The sequence below is a fragment of the Thermobia domestica genome, chromosome 4 (genome assembly GCF_964235325.1).
Source record: "Thermobia domestica chromosome 4, izTheDome1.hap1.1, whole genome shotgun sequence".
In the NCBI taxonomy this organism is placed as follows: Eukaryota; Metazoa; Arthropoda; class Insecta; order Zygentoma; family Lepismatidae; genus Thermobia; species Thermobia domestica.
Window position 1 is genome coordinate 77,940,441 of NC_137457.1, and position 19,909 is coordinate 77,960,349.

The following is a 19,909-nucleotide window of genomic DNA, read 5'->3' on the forward strand; positions in this document are numbered from 1 at the left end:
CACGTTTAATCATATAAGGTAATAAGGTGTAAGCAGGAAAAAATATTTTAATAACAGAAATTTTTCTGACCTTACTAATATTTGAGGATACTTTAACTGATATTGGAACGAGATGGTGAATCCAAATTTACAATCGATTTTAGAGAATATTTGCCAAATTATTGCTTTTGGCGATTCCCAAATTTAGGTCGTGAGTGGGGTTACCCCTTCCAAAATTTGAGAAATGTCCGTTAATGTAAACTTATTTTATGAAAGGTAATTAACCCCTGTACTGGTGCATATAATCATTTAATGGAATAAGTTAACAAACAAGGGAACAAACCTCATGACAAATGTGTGGTCATAATAATTGTAGTTATTTTAGCCTTGAAAGTGAACCAGATGGGGCTTAAAATTTATAATGCTACGCATTAGGGTTCTAGAGAACATTTACTAATTATTTTTTATCATTCCCAAATTTGGGGGAGGTTTTAAGTAAACTTCCCGAATTTTCAAACATGTAACTATATAATATTTGATTCTAAAAAGGCATAGACCCTTGTAAACATCCATATAATTATGTAAAAGTAATAAGAGATTAACAAAATTAATAGATTGGGTCGTAACAAACATGTTGTAGTACTAATTTTTGACAATTTTTAGACACGAAAAGGATCAAGATGGGCGACATAAATTTATAATTATCCCTTAAGAGATCCGGGGTTTTTGTGCTATTTTTTAGACTTTCAGTCAAGCAGCTAGTGCATCGTCACTACTTATCCTAGGATCATGGTTCATACTTCATTCTCTTCAGAATGGAGCTGGCTTTCAAATGATACCAAAGTGGTGCATGCTCATACCATTTACCAGGAGCGGGAAAATTTCGGAGGGAATTTTTTTCTCGCACTTGGGCCCCCCTGGAGCGACCCTGTGTGAACGTAGCCATTTAAGAAAATCTGATAAATAGTACTTGGTACACTCTTAAAAATTTCCTTGCTCAGAAATGAGAAAAATTGCATGTTCAAAACAAAATAAGTAATTTTTACTCATATTTGAGACAAAATATCTCATTATTTTGAAACGTGTTTTCATTTTTGAGCTCAAGGCAAATTTTCAGGTTCCCATTTATGAGATTTTCTCATTTCTTAAAAATGAGAATGAAATAGTGCGTGATTTGTAATATAATAGATGGCAGAAAAATAACGGTAACAATTTTACCGAAATAATATTACCATGTTTTACTTGGGAGTAATATTGCTAGGGTTTAATTACTATACAGGAAACGAGATAAAGGATTTCAGTTGTAGCAGAATGCGAATGGATATGAGTACGCAGTACGGTGATGCGGCTGAAGAGGCGTATGGGTACACATCATGTGAGAAGGAAGACAGCGGCGAAGAGACTGAAGAGTTGATAAAGTGTGTGAAACAGACATGAACTTCATAGAAGAAGTTCTAGTTGGACTCAACATAAAACTGTATTTGCCAGCTTTCGAACGTAAGTATAAATTATACTAAGTAACTACAAAATGCACAGCTCGTTGTTTACTTACCTGAAGTTCTGGTATGTGATTCAGTGTTTGTAAACATAGTACAGTGTATAGTCGTTAGGCTGTAAAATGCTGATTCCTTTCATATAAGTTCGTAATCAAGTTAGCTCCTACATTTATTAAGCTAAATATTCAATGCACATAATAACGAGGCAGTAATAACAAGTAAAGGCGGGCTGCAGCCTCGTAGGGAACGTTGATTTCTATATTACAATAGAATGACGAGGCATGTCAATGTTTTACACCGTTTCCCCTTCGCTATAAGTTGCAAAATAGCTATGTACGGAGTCAAAGAACACATGTCATCATGTAGTTGGAAACAGCGTTTAAAAAATTGTGATTTATAATTATGGAATTGCAATGCGGAGGTGCTTTGTACTGATCACGTAACATAGATTAGCGCTTTTTTTTTTGTATCAGTAATAGTTTTAATGACATAATGTATGCAGGTTATTTGGGCCTATGTTTAGCAGAAGGGGTCCAGCTCTTTTCTCTAAAAAAAATGTTACAATTTTGGTATTTTCTGTTCACATTCGGTTAGTTTAGAGTAGATTTGGTTAGGTTAGTTTAGGATAGGTTAGGTCAGGGGCGGATCCAGGACCGACTTCTGGGGGGGGGGGGTGTTGTCATACTGTAACTTTTAAGGGCTCCAAACTTTGGGATGGGTTTTATTTATATATATAAAATAAGAAAGTTGCCTCCTCTGGGGGGGAGGGCGATCGCCCACTGGATACGCCCCTGGGTAGGGTTAGTTTAGTTTGTTATATTAGTGTAGGGATCCCTCATAATTTTCCAAAAAATTAGAGAATTTCGCTTATTTCTTCTAATATTAGGTTAGTTTAGGTTAGTTCAGGTTAGCTTAGGTTGGGTTAGATTTGGTTACGTTATGTTACGTCTAAATACTTGCATCATTCATTTCTCCTGTAAATTTTGTGTTTTTTACGTGCTTCTTGATCCCTTGTACTAAACATACTCCGTTATTTGTAGCATATAGGCAGGTCAGTATGCCAATTGAATATTTCGTGCAGATTGATTATACAAAACCATACAGAGATTCGTGAAATATATACTACTTTCTCTCTGAATTCGCTTTCTCTACCTTCAGCATGACGTGTGAACTTGCATTCCTCGGTGCAAATTCACTTTAAGAAATTTCGTGCAAAACATCAGCAAACCTGTGCTAGGTGCCTCTGAAAAGCACGAGTTCTATCTACCTGACTCAGGGCAAAAGCACAGCATGTTAACCCATGCTGTAACGTTGGGATACGTCCGTAGGGATCAGGCGCGTCAGAGATGGTGGATATACGCGTAAATTAGGATTTTGAAAAACGACTGCTTTCACGATGCAAAGATATATTTTTGTTAAATTCATTTGATTGTTACATTGAAGTGTGCATTTACATTCCCGGTGCATATTTAGTTTAAGAGGTCATGTGCAAAAACAATTTTACCTGTGCTAGGTGGCCACTAAAAGCATGAATGCTATGTAACCGACTCAAAGCATGAGCACAGCAGGGTACCGAGCGCGAATGCATCCCTAGGGAACTGGCGCGTCAGTAATTGTGGGTATACACATGAACAAGGACCCTAGAGAACAATTGCTTTCACTTTTTGTTAAAGTAATTTGCTCGTTACATTCCTTGCACGTTACGTTGTCCTTCATTAATCTACCACTACTTACCTTATGGACGAATGAGTGCATACTAGGTTTCACGTTCATTAATATATACACGTAAATACATATTTCACAAGTAAGAGCATGTCATATTTCGATTACTTTCACACTGCTCCATTAAAATATTAATACAAATATCTTCTATAAATTTTACAAATATGTGGATCCGTATAATCAAACTGCACATATTTTTTCCCAGGGAAGGGATTAATTTCACCCATATATGCACCCAGTCATCACTCACCACTCACCTATACTATATATTGAGAATTTGAAATGTTATCAATACCAAGGATAACAATTTTCTTCTCCAGGAATAATTTTGTTTTTTCAGGGGGGGGAAATCCCTGACATTCTCCGTCAATTTGCACATTGCATATAGTACTGTGCATATTTGTTCTTAATGTAGCGTAGGGCCGCGGTAGCTCAGTAGTAGAACGTTTGGTGCGTGAGGACCTAAGTTCGATCCCAGCTCGCGGCAAGTGGGCTTTGTGATGGATCAACACAGTGTGTGTGGGTTTCCTCTGGATTCTCCTGCTTCTTCCTACTTTCTTCATTCCACTATCTTATTCATTTTCATCATAGTCTCCTTTAGCGTACCCTACAGAACTGTGGGGCGTAGAACTTAAGAGATTGCTTTTTTTTTAATTAATTTAACGTTCCAAGATTGAGCTCTAAGTCTAAGAGAGAGCCACCCGTTTGACGTGCGTTGAGATGGAATCAGTGAGTTTCGTTTCAGTATCGAGTTCGGTGGAATATATTTTTTTTTTTCGGGAAACTGCCACCTTAGTAATGCCAATGTGATTATTCATAAGCAAATGCTATGCATATAAAATTTATTTTATTGGCACTGTACTATAATCAGTACGCTACAAATGATGTTTATATAAATAATGAATGATGAAATTTAAATTAGAAATTTAGTATATAGGCTAGATAACCAAAAATATTAAAAAGTCCAACTGGCAAGCTAGAGGTGTAATCGAAAAATTTTCCGAGCAGTTATTAATACATTGAATCAAATTTAACGTTGGCTTCTGTATGAAATAATAGGCATTCAGGCAAACAGATAGATTAGGCAACGTGGTTTCGTTTAGTTTGTAAAGGCGTGTATAACAGCGAGGGAATGAGCGACGGGACCCACTCTTTAGAGTGACGCTTATCTCGGGGCCGCGGTGGCTGAGCACCAAGTGAGCTTTCTGGTGGACAGTGTGTGGTGGGTTTTCCCGTGGTTCTATCATTCACTCCCACTTTATTTTTACTGCTTTGTTTATTAACATTTAACATAGGGACATAAACGTTGGACGTTACACTCAAATAGGAATTGTTGCCTTTGGGCTAACGGACAGATGGGACAATAATTATTACGTTTGTAGAAAAAAGAAGGAAACTGGAGAACATCGAGAGAGCCCAGGAATTCAATGTTGTCTGTCAGAGGCTTACATGAGATCGAACCATAGACCTCTCGCTACAGGTGAGTGACAGCTGCCCCATATCCTTTCCTCTTACGTAAATAAGATACCGAAACTTCACTCTTCGTTTTAGTGTACCTACAAATAAAAAAAAGTTATTATTTAAAAGTTTTGAGTCACGTTTCATGGTGTAATGAACATCTTAATGGATTCTACCGTTTCATCTTTTAGGCTTGTACCCGCTAAACGAATATAGAATTATAATACGCCTGGGCAGTTTTTGAAAAATGAAATCTTTCAGTTCAGCGTTCCACGATTATGCCCTGGAACTAAGAGAGACTGATGATGAGAATGAATGAAATGGTGGAATGAAGAAAGTGAGGAGGAAACGTGAGAATCCCGAGAAAACCCACGCACACGGTGGATGTTCACCATAAAGCCCACTTGGCGTGAGCTGGGATCGAACCAGGGACCCCACGCACCAGGGTGAATGCTCTACCTTTGAGCCACCGCAGCTCCTGGTGCAGTTTTTGTGGGTTTCATTTCAAACAGTGTAAGGGTGATCTGGAAGCGAACCGGTTAGCTTAGTGATTAACGCGTGAGCACAATAAACCGGAGACGCGCATCCGATTCTCTGTCCAGTTATACATTTTTCGCTTTTTGTATATCAATGTCTTCGTACCTATAGACGAATTGATCTGATATGAAATCAGTTTTTTTCTGCATGTATCATGCATGCTATCTATTGAAGCGAGTGGGCCTACATCCTGTTTGAAAGAATGATGGGTATTTTTTTTCCTGATCATCCAGCACGTACGGTTAGTGCTTGTTTTTCTCACGAGTGATCATTTGAATGTGTCATTTTGTTTTAGGAGCATTTCTGATGGGAAATTGTATCCCCTCGGTGAATTTGAAACTTATACACTTTTAGTTAGCAGGGTAAAAATATACCAATGAAAAACATGAAAATACTCCTATATCAGATGGTTCCCCCCGCCTCCTCGTAACAAAGTCTGAAATAACATTGTTTATTTTAATGGATAGAAATAACGCAAAAGGGGAGCATTATTTCTTACTTAAAATTATACTGACTTAAGTACCCAAATGTAGAAAAAAACTTGACGCTACATTTCATGACCCCTTGTCATCTTCCTCGCGCTTGTATTTTTCTTAACAAGAAAGTAGTACTGTCACGTGTCCATCGGTGAAGGAGTTTGGTTTGTTTGGCATGATATTTTTTGCAATATAGAAACCGGAAATTGTAGTGTGCTTCTACTTCCGATCTTAATGTATGTTCTTTTGACGCTTAATTGATTGAAGAAAACTACTTAATGCTATCTATTGCCGTTTTCACAACCAACGTTAAAACTGAAGCGAGTTTTCTGTCATTTCTCGTTTAAATATAGGTTAAGAGAAGATGGTACGTACTTACGCTGAGAACACTAAATCGATTTCAAAGATCCACTTTTAGCTATCTCTTAATATTTTTTTTCTGTGTAGATCAATATTAAATTGGAAACAGTAGTAAACTATTACCACTTCCGGTTATGGTGGAGGGATACGGGTAAGGATGGAATATTTCCGTGATACGCAGAGTCGATCATAAAAACCGTTTCTCGCTATGTTACCATTTTTGTTCTATGGCAATGGACGTTGAAACTGAAATGAAACCTCTTCTTGAGATCTTGAATCCATTCTAAGAAACCGCTTGTGGCTATCTGGTTCTGGTCTACGGCGATCAATATTAATATCGGAAATGATTCATTTATGTTGGAGTTAGGTTAGGATAGATGGAAATGCATGCAAAAAGGCATTTGGTTATTGGTACGATTTGTTAGACGAAAGAGTGAACTGCGTTACTGTCGATACACTGTGATCAAATAAGTGGTTTCTTGCAGTGGTGCTATTCTAATTTTTTAACAATCTGTTCTCTCTGTCTCTGTATATATAGCAAATAATGCACCTTCACCCGCGTAATAAATATCGCTGAACCGCGTAGCCACCGTACCTTCCTAGGGAAAAGCAGCTGTGAATATTAGTGATATACAGGTGTAATTTAATGATTCAGTCTCTTGAGTTGCAGTGTATTACGTTGCGAAGCTTCCATTTGTGCTCACTGTATGTGTTTTCATTTTAGGTGAAAAAATAGACGAGGAAAGCTTTTATTTGTTAGATGAAGAAACAATTAAAGCATTAATTCCTGAAGCAGGTCCTCGCTTAAAATTCCGCAAGAAATGGCAGGAAATGACATCATCATCATGTTCTTCACCACCTACAACACTGAGAGACGAAGACACAGATTCAACCTTAGACGTTTTCTCGTCTCCTTGTGATGATGAGGGTAGTAGTATTGAAACGTCGACATGTGGAAGCCGAACTCCGTCGCATTCCCCTGAGGAGCAAGACAATGATTTAAATTTAAACTTAAGAACACTTTTGGAAAGGAAATGTACAGATCTGCTTGAGAAGATGGATAATAATCAAGGGATTAATATTCTAGAGAAGTACAGTATCAACCGAATTATAGTAGATGCTTTTATTGAAAAATACGGCTGTCAGCCAACTACAAAGCAAAAAACCAATCTTGCAAAATTGATCATAGGATCGTTCCCTATATTGAAGGGAAATGGTGGCAGTGGATTTGTGAGTATCACACTTGGCTTTTATTAGAAATATATCTTTTGTATTGATGATAGTAGTTTAAAATAGTGGTTCTTAACATTTTCGACCGTAGCATTCTTTGGGTGAATGCGATTGTCTTGATGCTCCTGTCATCTTAATCCAGTTCACCCATACACAAGGCTGAATGTAAGACTAGGGCAAAGCAGTTTAAGAACCATAAAACGCTTCAATTATTATTATTATTTGTAAAAAGCGTACTAAAATGTATAATAGCTTTTGTCGCATAATATGAAGAAAAAAAAAGACTAATAGGTCATGCAATCTTAAATAGACTATTAGAACTTTGTTTCAGAACTCCCTTTGGAAACAAGAACACTCCCTGACTATTAGTAACACCCACGTTGAGAACCACTGGTTTAGAACCGCATATGAAAACATTAATTATGAGTTCTTCAAACTATTTTGAAGTTCAAATGTGTTGACTTTGCATGCGACTTCACAACATGTTTAACTACAGTAACAGGAAATGGATTACAGATTGTGATTTATTTACTGAAGTTCAGAATGCTGAGAAACAATTCATATACCCTTCAATGGTGTGTCAACATTTTTAAGTAGCTTTATTAAGCATTCTTATATGTATTTTTTTAAGTATGTGTTGTTGCATATCTGTTTTCATTTTGGTTCGTTTATGATTTTTTTTTCTTCAGATTGATAGTGAATTCGAGTGTTTATTTGGTGGACGATCTAATGCACTCACTCTTGACTTCGGGCTAATTGCGGACAAACTAATTTTACAAGCCCGAAATTGTGGTCGGAAAGCAGCAGAAGACGTAGCTTCCGATTTCCTTGCGAAGTATGGACGAACTACGGATATTACTGCAGAAAGTAAGTACCATTTGTATTTTTAATTGTTTTGGCATGAGTAGTACACAATAGGAACATGTTTAGAAACTGGATTTTCAAGTTTCTTCATGTGGCCGGCAACATGAAGAATAGGGTTAAAGAACATCTCAAGTGCGAAAATATCCTCTCCGTAAAATACATGAAGCCAGTTACAGTGAATTCTGAAACATAAAAATTTAGCAACGCTTAACACCAGTTTCTAAGGAAGTAATTGTATTCTTTTAACAACTGTTGATAAATTCCTTAGTTGTTCGCAGTGTATTACACTCATCGCAGTAAAGCGATTAGCAGTGTTACAGAAGGCAATCCATGTATTATGGTTTCTTCTGTTATTTCAGCTGCAAGATGATCTACAACTTCACGTAACAATTCATTAATTCCAGTATCTAGTCATTAACAGTATAACAGTGTTCCGCCGAACAGTATAACATCTAATACAGTACCTATGAATTTAATGCAGAAATACAAATTTCAGTAAATTGAGAAGCAGAAGTAGCAACAAATCTCGCATCAGTTATCAAAATTAGTCGATGAGATTGTAAACCTTTTTAATTTCATTGTTTTCGTGCTTTGTTTTCATTATTTAATTCTTTAGGGTTTGTTCCGGAATTTTGAAGTTTGCCAACTTATCTTTCCATTGGAGGAGAGAATGAACAGAAACTACTGTGAATTTTAGTATTTTGAATAATAATAATAAACTTGTGAAAAAATAATCCGATAAATTTATTCCACACTTCTAGATTTTCGTAAATCCAAACCTATAGAGCACATTGTCCATTCTGTAATGTTTTGTTCAGAAGGTAGTAATTTATGCGTGACAGCTGTTAATGTACATTTGTATATTTGATTTGGAAATTTGACCCTTAATATTTTGTACAATATTAAGCTGGTGAATATATATACTATCACCTATACTATATTGTGTTGTTAAGCTCAATAGCCGTCTCTGGAGGTGTATTTTTATTTCGTCATGCTCAATTTTGTTTCTAATAGGTACTCGGACAAGACATTGAGTGTATTAGTGAATAGTGTATATAATTTGGAGAATTAGTTTTGATGTGATTTGGTCATTTGTGCTTTTGAGAAATTTAAGAATTTTAATTTATTTATTTTGGCAATTGCTTCTCAAACTTTCTTCTTTGCGCGATACCCTTTCGAACCTCTCCTCTCTATATTTTAGTTTAAACCAATTGATTAGTACTGGGTGGCCATTAAAAGGCCACCTTAAATTGAAATCTTTCGTTGGGCTTATTATTTATTTATTTCTATTTATCAGTTCTATGGCGATCCAAATTAATATTGTATTGTATTGTATTGTTTATTATCGGTGTATATTCATAAACAATTGTTTATAGAATACTATGCACAGAAGTTTATGTACACCTTTTCTAAATGAACTAACATCTAGTCTGTTGAAAGAAAAAAAATACAGCAATATTTGCTATCTGAGATTGACATTCCTTATTTTCTTTCTTTCAAGAAACGAACGTTGCACTAAAATTATTACCCTATCTTCTACCTCAAGGAGTGATTTCCAGACGAAAGGGACGAAAACATGTGAAAGAACGTCCAACAGTTTTGGATTCATTGGAGCATTTTATTAACACCATACCTGTAAGTAACTAAGTTATTTTCGTTGTCATACACGTGTATGTTAAAATTAGTTTCTTCCTTGAAATAATGTACAATTCTTATTCATCAACGATTATAATGTAGTTTGTAGTTCATTCCCAAGTAGCGAACAGTCAAGAACATACAGGCTTTTTGCTATAATGTTAAGCTTTATCATATCATGAAATACTAACCTTGAAATACACTCAGCACCTGTTGTATTAATTTTGTGTTATAGGCTTCGATAACTACATAATTTTTGTGCTGGTTCGTGGATTCACATTATGGCAAATGCTTTCAGTCTATGGGGGGGGACTTCGTTAATAAAAGTAAACACAACAGAGAATGTGTTTCTCCAACAAAACAAGTTGAAGTTTTGATACATTGCAGCGTCACATAATGTGTGGCCTCTGCTTACCTGTTAAATAAAATAATTTCATTTATGAGGACCAAGGTTATTTAATAGGCCACATTGTGTGACGTGGCAGATCATCAACCCTCCAGATGGTGAATTGAGGTAATACTCTCAATTGGGTGATTCTGCTATTAATGAAGTGTAATCTGTTTTTCCTAAAGACTGAAAATAACATTTACCATTATACGATGTCCACGAACCAAAGTAAAGATTTTCTGAGTCACGTACAGATGATAAGAAACCATCAAAATGTTTACGATTAAAATGAGCGTTTAATTGTAGTTCAAGGTTAATATTTCATAACTAAACATGCATTCCATTAATTCATTTTGTAATTATGCCAAGCCATAGATGAATGTAGCATCATTCGACTTGATCGGCTTTTATGTGTGTTTTCGAGTCTCGATCTGTCTGCTCCACGATAACTCTCGTAAAACTTATCCGATTTTAATGAAATTTGGTATGTAGATTCCTTTGACATTCTCACGTTACCCTATTGTTTGGGGTGGCAGTCCATTAAAAACAAGGGAGAAAACCTAACAGCTTTTTTCTTTATGTAAGTCGGTTGAGGCGTTCAGGAAAAAAAAATTCCTTCCCCCCTCCTAACACCCCTCCAAAAATGCTTGGCGGCTGAAACTTTTGGAAACTGAGTTTCTCATAAATGTTAATCGATACTGTAAATTTGGTGCAGATATGCTTGGGGGCAGTTTTCACATGCTTATTCCGCTAGGCCCTTTGCAGGATGACGTAGTGAAATTTATTAAATTCATTAGACGAAAGAAATTCATTATTGAAATTCATTAGACAAAAGTTACTGTGTACTTTCTTTATATGATTCCAATGATGATTTAAATTTGCTTAGAACAAAGGGGTGAATTTACACACACATACACACACTCCAATAGTGCCTACATTTTCTTTAAAGGTAGCAAATCATTACTTATAGGAACAGCTAAAATCAGTGAAATATCATAGATGAATTACGACCCCCTCCCTTTCCCCGCGAATTTTGACTTCCAAACTATGGTATATATAAATATAGGAAGTCTTATAGAACGCCTGTGTTACTCTGTCTGCTTGCCTCTGAACAGGTATCAGAGCAAAAACGGTAACAGCTATCGACAAGCGGTTTTCGGGAATCGATTCAGCGTCCGAGGAATAGGTTCCTCGTTGAACAACCTTCTGCTTAAACTAGAAGTGATTGAAATCGAACATTTCTGGTTTCAACAGTAATAGGTATAACTCAAAAACCATGTTAGCTAGCGACAAGCGTTTTCGGAAACCGACACATGGTCTCAAGGAAGTAACCCACCTTAATCCCTATATTTCCACTGAAACCAGTAATGGCAGAAATTCGCTGCTACTTCGGTTTCAATATTAATTTTTATAGGACAAAAGCGGTGAGATCGAAAAGCGGTTTTCGGGAATTGACTCAGAATCCCAAACATTAATTCAGTGTTCGTTCATTATTTTCTATTTAAACCAAAAGTGGTATAAATCGCCATTTTCGGTTTAAACATTAATGATTATAAATTAAAACAATGGAGTATTAGATCATTTCGCGTGCAGTACATCAGTCAGTTCCGTGAAAGAGGATGGAGGTAGAAATCTGCGCGGGGTTCGTGTATCCAAAACTGACCACAGATGTTCAATTATGTTCAGGGATTGGCCGGACCAGGGTAGGTGTGCATGGGCGTACCATCATCCTGGAATATGGTGTCATTGCCTGGAAACAATATTTGGACTATAGGATGCATGTGGTCTCCTAAAATGGCGACATAGTCACACCCAGTAACCATCAGTACAGGACCAACTAAAAACCAGGATATTGCTACCCACAGCTTCATGCAGCCATATTGCTCCCATATTTCACGATTGGCTGGAGATACTGTGGATCATATTTTTCTAAGGGAGTCCCCAGACATAAACATAGCCTATAGTTTGCAATAAGATAAACGATGACTCATCCGACCATATCATACGTTTCCAGTCATCAACTGTCTATGTATATTCGCGGCAGCATTGGCGCAGTTTTAAAATGTTAGGTCCTCTATCAATGGTTTCGCCAGTGAAATCCAACCTTGTCTGTTCATGTAATGTAATCATGGCGGACTGTGATTGTCGATAAGGCTGTAGGAAGGGCTGCTTGAGTTCCTTCGTCACTTGCCGCGCAGTTGTACAAAGGTTCTGAGTAATAGTCCGCGTAAATACTTGATGGGACCGGTACCTGTCACTGATGTTTTTCTTCTAACCACTGTTCCTCTTCGCCGATGTGGTTTATCCAGTTTTGTAGGCCATCATTACCTGGGATATTCTGCCTCGAGACACACACACACATTTGCCACTTTCGTTACGCTTGCACGACATAGCGGAGCGAAAAAGGTTTGCCCTCTTGGGAAATCGGAACGGTCGCATATTTCAACACTATGAAGGGCCGCGGTGGCTCAGTGGTAGAGCGTTCACCTCCCTGGTTCGATCCCAGCTCGCGGCGTGTGGACTTTGTGGTGAACAAACACCGTGCTCATGGGTTTTCTCGGGGTTCTCCCGTTTCATCCCACTTTCTTCATTCCACCATTTCATTCTTTTCTTATACCCACCGTCTCCTTTAGCCTTTCTTATACTGACCGGCATAACCGTGGGATGTAAAACTGAAAGATTTCTTTTTCATTTCATTTTTTCAACATTGAACGTCTGCTCAATTCATTGCATCTTGCCCTTCTATTGCTCCTTGCGTAGTACAGCGTTTGTACTAAAACACCACAACAGTAGCTGGACGCTTCCACTGCCAACGAAAGATCTTTAGTTTTCAGGTGTGTCCATTAAATTGATAATTTTCTGTATATTACTTCATGTTGTGAATATAGTGTCCACCGCGTGTCTTTTTTTTTGGGTGGGGGGGTCTTTACGTTTCGTCTCTAATTTTGTTTCACCATTTTGTTAACATTGCTGTGTCCTTTTGTTTCAGATCATAAACGTAAAACGTTTACCTAAATCAAAATAAATACGATTTTATTTCCGTAAGTTAAAATGTTGTCATTCATTATCAGACGATGGAAAAGATCAGACAATAATGATACTTAAAAAAAAGAATTCTTATGTTCCATACAGAATTCCATTTGTTTGCAATAACCTTAATTACGTTCAATTTATGATCAAAAACATTTTAGAAATTCATGCACAACATGCCCTCACGCAAAAAAAAAAAATCGAACATTCCAGATTTTGTCTCATGTTATTAACTTAAACTAACGATAGATTTACCTACAAAAATACTAACATTTATTATTCGCTTTTTGGTAGGTGGGAGCTGGACTGGAACGGATCATGAAGGAAGAAAGACTTTTGAATGGAATGAGAATCCAGCCCTTTGTTCTTGTTATAGGAGATCTTGTGCGTCCACAGCAAGTGTTCGTAATCATTGAGGACCATATCATTCCAGCAACTTCTGTGTTGAAAGCTGTAGACTTAGTTTTCAAACTTACATACACTTTGAATTTAGAATTTTCACCATATTGCAAGAACGTGTGGCTATTTTTGGACGATGCATTCTACAAGTGTGGGAGAGATACACCTATATTTTGTCAAATTGAGGACATTGTGCTTTTCATGGAGTCAGTTTACATCTTATGTAAAAGTTTTCAGACGATTGGTTTCACTGAACATTTCCATGCGTATGTAGTAACACCACGAACGACTGTACAAGTTGTAACTATAAACTCTCTTTATAATTATTTGCCACTTCATGTTCGTTCCTCTTTCCATAATGGTGACGATAATTTATATGTTACATTGAAACATGAAATTAGTTCCAATAACCGTTTTTTTTTAAGATAGTATAATACTTTTGCAGTAGAGAACACATAAGATGGTTGTGAACCATATTTTGTTATATTCAAACATGTAATTAGTTCCAGAAACCTTTCTGTTTCTAAGATAGTGTAATACTTCTGTATTCAAAATCACATTATGGTTGTGAACCATAAGTTACACGTTGCACTGAAACCAGGTGCGGCTCGTAAGGGAAATCACATAGGTAAAATTTAATGTTTTATCGCTTCGAACTAAGTGAAAAAAGTTACCTGTTGTCATTCTTGCTCTCAACAATTAGAACACTAGGCAACTTTCCTTCTTTTGTTTGAAACAATAAAACACTTTATTTTTACCGATATAACTTCCCTCACGAGCCGCCTCTGATTAGAACATGAAATGAGCTCCAACAACCTTTTGTTTCTAAGATAGTGTAATATTATATAATCGAAATCGCATATGATGGTTGTGAACCGTATTTTATACTTGTATTGAAACACGAAATGAGTTCTAATAATCTTTTGTTCCTAAGATATATGTAGTCGAGAGCACATATGATGGCTGTAAACAAAGTTATTTCATTTGCAAAGATAAGCATAGTGGAGTCAGGAACAAAAGTGGTTGATACCTTTTATCTGTTATTTCAAAAGTTCATAATCTAAAAACTAATCGACCGATTGAAGTCGTTTTTGATACATAGTAGTAACTTTTTGTGTGTGTGATTTTTGTATATTGTTAATAATTTACAGCTACGAATTACTCTATTTAATCTATAATCTGTGTGAACTTAAACATACGATGGTAACATGAATAATAACTTGCTTTAGAAACTCATCTTCTTAAAGAAAAATCAACATAATCACAAATCAGCTTATTTTTTGGTTTATTGTAAAACAAACGTTTCGTTATCAAATAGTATAATTTTCTTAGAATATATCTGCTTATTTTTTGGTTTATTGTAAAACAAACGTTTCGTTCAAAGAATATAATTTTCTTAGAATTCATCAGCTTATTTTTTGGTTTATTGTAAAACATACGTTTCGTTATCAAATAGTATAATTTTCTTAGAATATATCTGCTTATTTTTTTGGTTTATTGTAAAACAAACGTTTCTTTATGAAAGAATATACTTTTCTTAGAATTTATCTGCATATTCTTTGGTTTATTGTAAAACAAACGTTTCGTTATCAAAGAATATAATTTTCTTAGAATTTATCTGCTTATTTTATTGATTTATTGTAAAACAAATGTTTCGTTATTAAAGAATGTAATTTTCTTGCGTTGAAACAAAGGTTTAAATGTGCTATATTTTAAACATGTTCATTTAATATAAATTCTGTATGTACTAAAAGTGTTTTTTTTTTTACATGTTTATATTTTGTTTATATCTTTTCCCTTCTTCTCGTATTTGAGAACCCCGTTTCTGTGCATCGTTTCTCACTTTTGAGAAAGACACTTCTCAAATTTTTTTGAGAAATGTGTTTCTCAAAATTGAGGTTATATGTCTCATTTACTGAGATGTTCCTTTCTCAATTTTAAGAAAAAGTACATTATTTCTCAAATTTAAGAAACCAATTGCACCCTCAGAAATGAGACATAATTACTCGTATTTGAGTCATTATTTCTCAAAATGATTTGAGAAAATCGAAATCTCACTTTTAAGAATGTATTACTCGGTGCACAGATAAGAAACGGATGTTCTCAAATACAAGGAATTTTTTCTCGACTTTAAGAAACCATTTTTAACAGTGTATACTGTATGTGTGTGCTAAATTTCAAGTTTCTATCTTAAATACCAAGGGCGGGAGAAATTTTATCAGGAATTCCCACCATGCCCCAAATTACCGTAAAACACCATGATCTCAGCTAAAAAATTTCCTGGGACATCCCTAATTACCCTAGGGTCTTGTTTCGTCTATCATTCTCTTCAGAATAGAACTGCCTTTCAGGCGGTATGACACACGTGTCTCCATTATGTATCTAAGGCGGGAAAATGAGGAAAAACGGGATTTTTGGGGTCTAAATATACTTTTTTCAACATTTAGCCCCCTGGACACCCTGTTTTAACGCAGGGATCTAGAAAACTATCTGGTAAATACTACTCGTTGGGCTGAATGTTTATGCACAATTCCAAATTTCTAGGTGCAAAAGTAAGCCCGCCAAAAAAATATACCGACAATCTCCCATATTCCCGTATACATAGGGAAATTTTAAACACTCCCTTTCAGGCGGTACCATTCAGTTGTCCTCATTATGTATCTAAGGCGGGAAAATCCAGTAAAAGGGATTTTTTGGTAAAAAGTTCCTTTTTTCAACGTTTAGCCCCTCTATACCCCCTGTTTTAACGCAGAAATCTAAAAAAAATCTGGTAAATACTACTCGGTGTACTGAGTGTTTGTGCACAATTTCAATCTTGTAGGTGCAAAAGTAAGCCAGCACAAAAATAGTACCGAAAATGTCCAAAATTCCCCTACACAGAAGTATATTTTGATAAAAATTCCCTGACACTTCCCTAATTATCCTAGGGCCATGTGTCGCACATCATTCTCTTCAGAATAGTTCTGCCTTTCTGGCGGTACCATCCACTTGTCTGCATCATGTATCGTAGGCGGGAAAATGAGGAAAAACGGGATTTTTGGGTAAAAATATCCCTTTTTTCAACTTTTTGACCCTCTGGATTCCCTCCTGTTTTAACGCAGAAATCTGAAAAAGAAAATCTGGTAAATACTACCCGGTGGACTGCATGTTAGTGCCAAATTTCAATCTTCTACGTGGAAAAATAAGCCCGCCAAAATACTTTATATAACCCCCCCAAAAAAGTATTACACGAAAATATAAATTTTACATTTATGACGTCATCAACTTCTATGTCTCGACACAGGAAGGTCTGAAACCATCCGTAATGTCTTCTGCAACGCCTCTGGACTTGAATAACGAACAAAAAAAACGGACGAAACAGTTCAAATAGGAGAGTTATAACGCAATGTACCATGAAACACCCCGTACGGTACAAATTGTACCATGGGATCCTCAAAGGGTTAAATATATTAAGACCTTAAACTAGTACAGTAAATGTGTATGTTTATGGACTTCCAAAATTTAGCGAGCGGGCTAATGTACCCTCCAAAATTTTCAAAGCGATGCAGTACCTTACGGAAGTGAATGAAACCTGGTACACACCCATATAACCATATAAGGGAAGACTTCGGCAAAGGGTATAACTTAGGTCAAAATCCCCTAAGAATTAAATTTTTCAATTGTTTTACCTTTGAAAGGGTAGGGGATGGTCCGAAAACTTACAGTGGTACAAGATCCGGTCATAGACTAGAATGCCATTTTTTTAGTTTTGGCAATTTTCAAAATTTAAAGGGGTGATCCTATGTATAATGGACAAAATTTACTTAGTAGATCATGGTACGCTTGCTAAAATTTAGAGTGATAGTTCTTTGATAATTGGCTAAGTGGGAAAGACCTTTACCTTTGACCTTCGATCTCTCAAAGATTTTGCAGAATCAGCTGCACATATTGCGAGGAATACTACATGTGATTAGGGATGTAAAATACCTGGGTATTTATTTCAGCGGGTAAATACCCTGGGTAAATACCCGAGTATTTACCCAAAATGGGTATTTTAGTGGGTATTTTATGTTTTAATTAACCATAAAGGATTTTATCGTTGTCAATGATAAATATAATGGTAATTTGTATCACCTGCAACAGGAATACTAAATAACCACTTAACTAATCATTTTTTCTAGTAATTAAAGAATGAATTTGATATTTATTAAGTAACAGAATACGGATTTCCTAGCTGCTCATCATCATTTTTCTTCCTACTTATACCTTCTTTCTATTACTCTTCGCGGAAAATAATTGTCCATTCTACCCCATGAACTATTACCTTAGTGTGCCCCTGAGACTTCCAATCAGCTAGGCGGTAGAATTCGATAGTGGACCAAACCAACACGAAAATATAAAATTTATGATAGATCACAACGATGACTAACAAAAGTGAAGTCAATTGTCACCAAACCAATCACTATTATTAAGTATTCCGCCTAACAGCAGCTCCTGGTGTTAATGACACGGAATTTAGGTTCTTCCTTAGGTTCGCGTCTGATATAACTGCTTTCTCCATTTTTCTCAATCTGGTGCATCTTTTTTATCTTCCAATACCTTCTTCAGTTTTTCAAATCATCGATGAACAACTAACTAAACTATTTAAATAACAGCAGGATCTCTATTACTAAAATAAACAAACATGTTTTCTTTTGGTTTGCCAAATATAATAATGGCGGAAAATTAATTATTAATAATTCCTTTCCTATTTTGATAATCTAAAGTTTGCAACAATTTTGCTATACATATATATTTTTAACATTACCTTAAAAAAATTTAATAGTACAGATGAAAAACAACTTTTTTGATAATTAAGAAAACTGAACTGATATTCCAGATGAAGCTGGTTACTTTCTTCACGCAAAATAATGTTATTTTTGGTATTTTATCTATGAATAATAAGATGTACTGAATTGTCAATTATGCAAAGAATTATACCAATAAGTTTCTTATCTTTTACTCCTGGTTTACTGAACTAATAAATTTAATCTGTTTAAGAAATTACATTGTAACAACTAAATTGTTGATATATTAAAAGTAAAGAAACTCTGCTTTAGTAAGTAATAACCTAGAAAATACTTAGAAACTAAACAAATTACACATTTACCGAATTTGCCATTCTGTAGACGTAATTGTATGATTACAAAAGTTTCAGAATAATCAAAATATCTAAATTTAATAAATTGGTCGATCAAATTATTTACTAAATATGCCGTTGGGGGAAAATTATCATGCGCATGAATATGAAGTTAAAGTTGCCATTAGTTCTCCGTAATTACCCCATTTGATGGTACCTGAAGGTTCAATGTCAGCTGTCATATAATAAAATAAATTTTATCTACCAGGTATACTTATAGTTCCCAATCAAGGTAAAAGCACCTCAGCTGGGAAGAGAATAAACGTCAACAACAATACTCAGTGTAATGTAATGTAATCTTTGTTGTGGTGTCCGTGGCGGTATAGAACCGTTTGCATTGCATTTTATTATATATCTTGGATGAAATATTTCTTTCATTCAAGTTTCAATTTCATTCAAAGGCTTTATTAAATTATATTCTTGTTGATGGTTCTTCTCCCAGGTGTTATCACATCGATTGGACATTGCCGTGTATGTATATGTAACATTAATTGTTGTATATGACAGCTCACATTGAAGCTTCAGACACTCTCAAATGCATGCCTTACCAACGGGGAGAGAGTTCGTGAACCCATTCCTATTTGTAGGGTTCTGAAAGGTAAACCAATAGACACTGAGAAAGAAATGCACTTGAATTCTGTTCTTAACATTCCTTCTGACAAGGCTGATTTTTTTTTCGGGCCGAAAAGCGATAGGCTGTGGGTTCCACGAACATCCCCTTGGTACCATAAGGGTTAATATCCACCTTACTAAATTAAGTTATACTAAACTGTTTGAAGCTTACGTTTGTGATTGCATCCATACGGTTCACAAATGGTGACAAAGAACCCAATGATTTACTTGAATGAGTACCAGTAGTTGTATTGCACATGAACCCAGCGATAGAGGTGCAGGGCTTTCTTTTGACACTGAGACATCAGGATTGTCTATGTCTAACTATTTCTTTCGCAGATGATGTACCTGCAACGGTATTCGAAAAAGTACTTCAAGCCGTTTCACATGAGCTGGGCACTTAGAAACCTTTTCAAATAATTTTTCATTTTATTGATATTCGCATGTTTATATTCTTTATTATAGAACTTGCACACAACACCTTTGTTTTTGGCTTTAAAGAATGCCATACATGACCCTTCTTCCCCATGCTATATTTCTAGTCTTTCAAAACACTGTTGAAATA

The 19,909-nt window shown here is 35.7% G+C and overlaps 1 protein-coding gene across 1 annotated transcript in view; it reads left to right on the forward strand.

Annotated features, from left to right (window-relative positions):
• Positions 1 to 1,000: 1,000 nt before the first annotated feature.
• LOC145682794 (uncharacterized) overlaps positions 1,001 to 19,909 on the forward strand; it is a 114,163-nt gene continuing 95,254 nt past the window's right edge. Inside the window, exons 1-6 of the mRNA XM_081754167.1 lie at positions 1,001 to 1,476; positions 6,753 to 7,258; positions 7,948 to 8,125; positions 9,624 to 9,757; positions 13,470 to 13,874; positions 19,240 to 19,330. Of these exons, the coding sequence (XP_081610293.1) occupies positions 1,413 to 1,476; positions 6,753 to 7,258; positions 7,948 to 8,125; positions 9,624 to 9,757; positions 13,470 to 13,874; positions 19,240 to 19,330 (1,378 nt within the window). The 5' untranslated portion in view covers positions 1,001 to 1,412. The remainder of the gene's footprint in view (positions 1,477 to 6,752; positions 7,259 to 7,947; positions 8,126 to 9,623; positions 9,758 to 13,469; positions 13,875 to 19,239; positions 19,331 to 19,909) is intronic.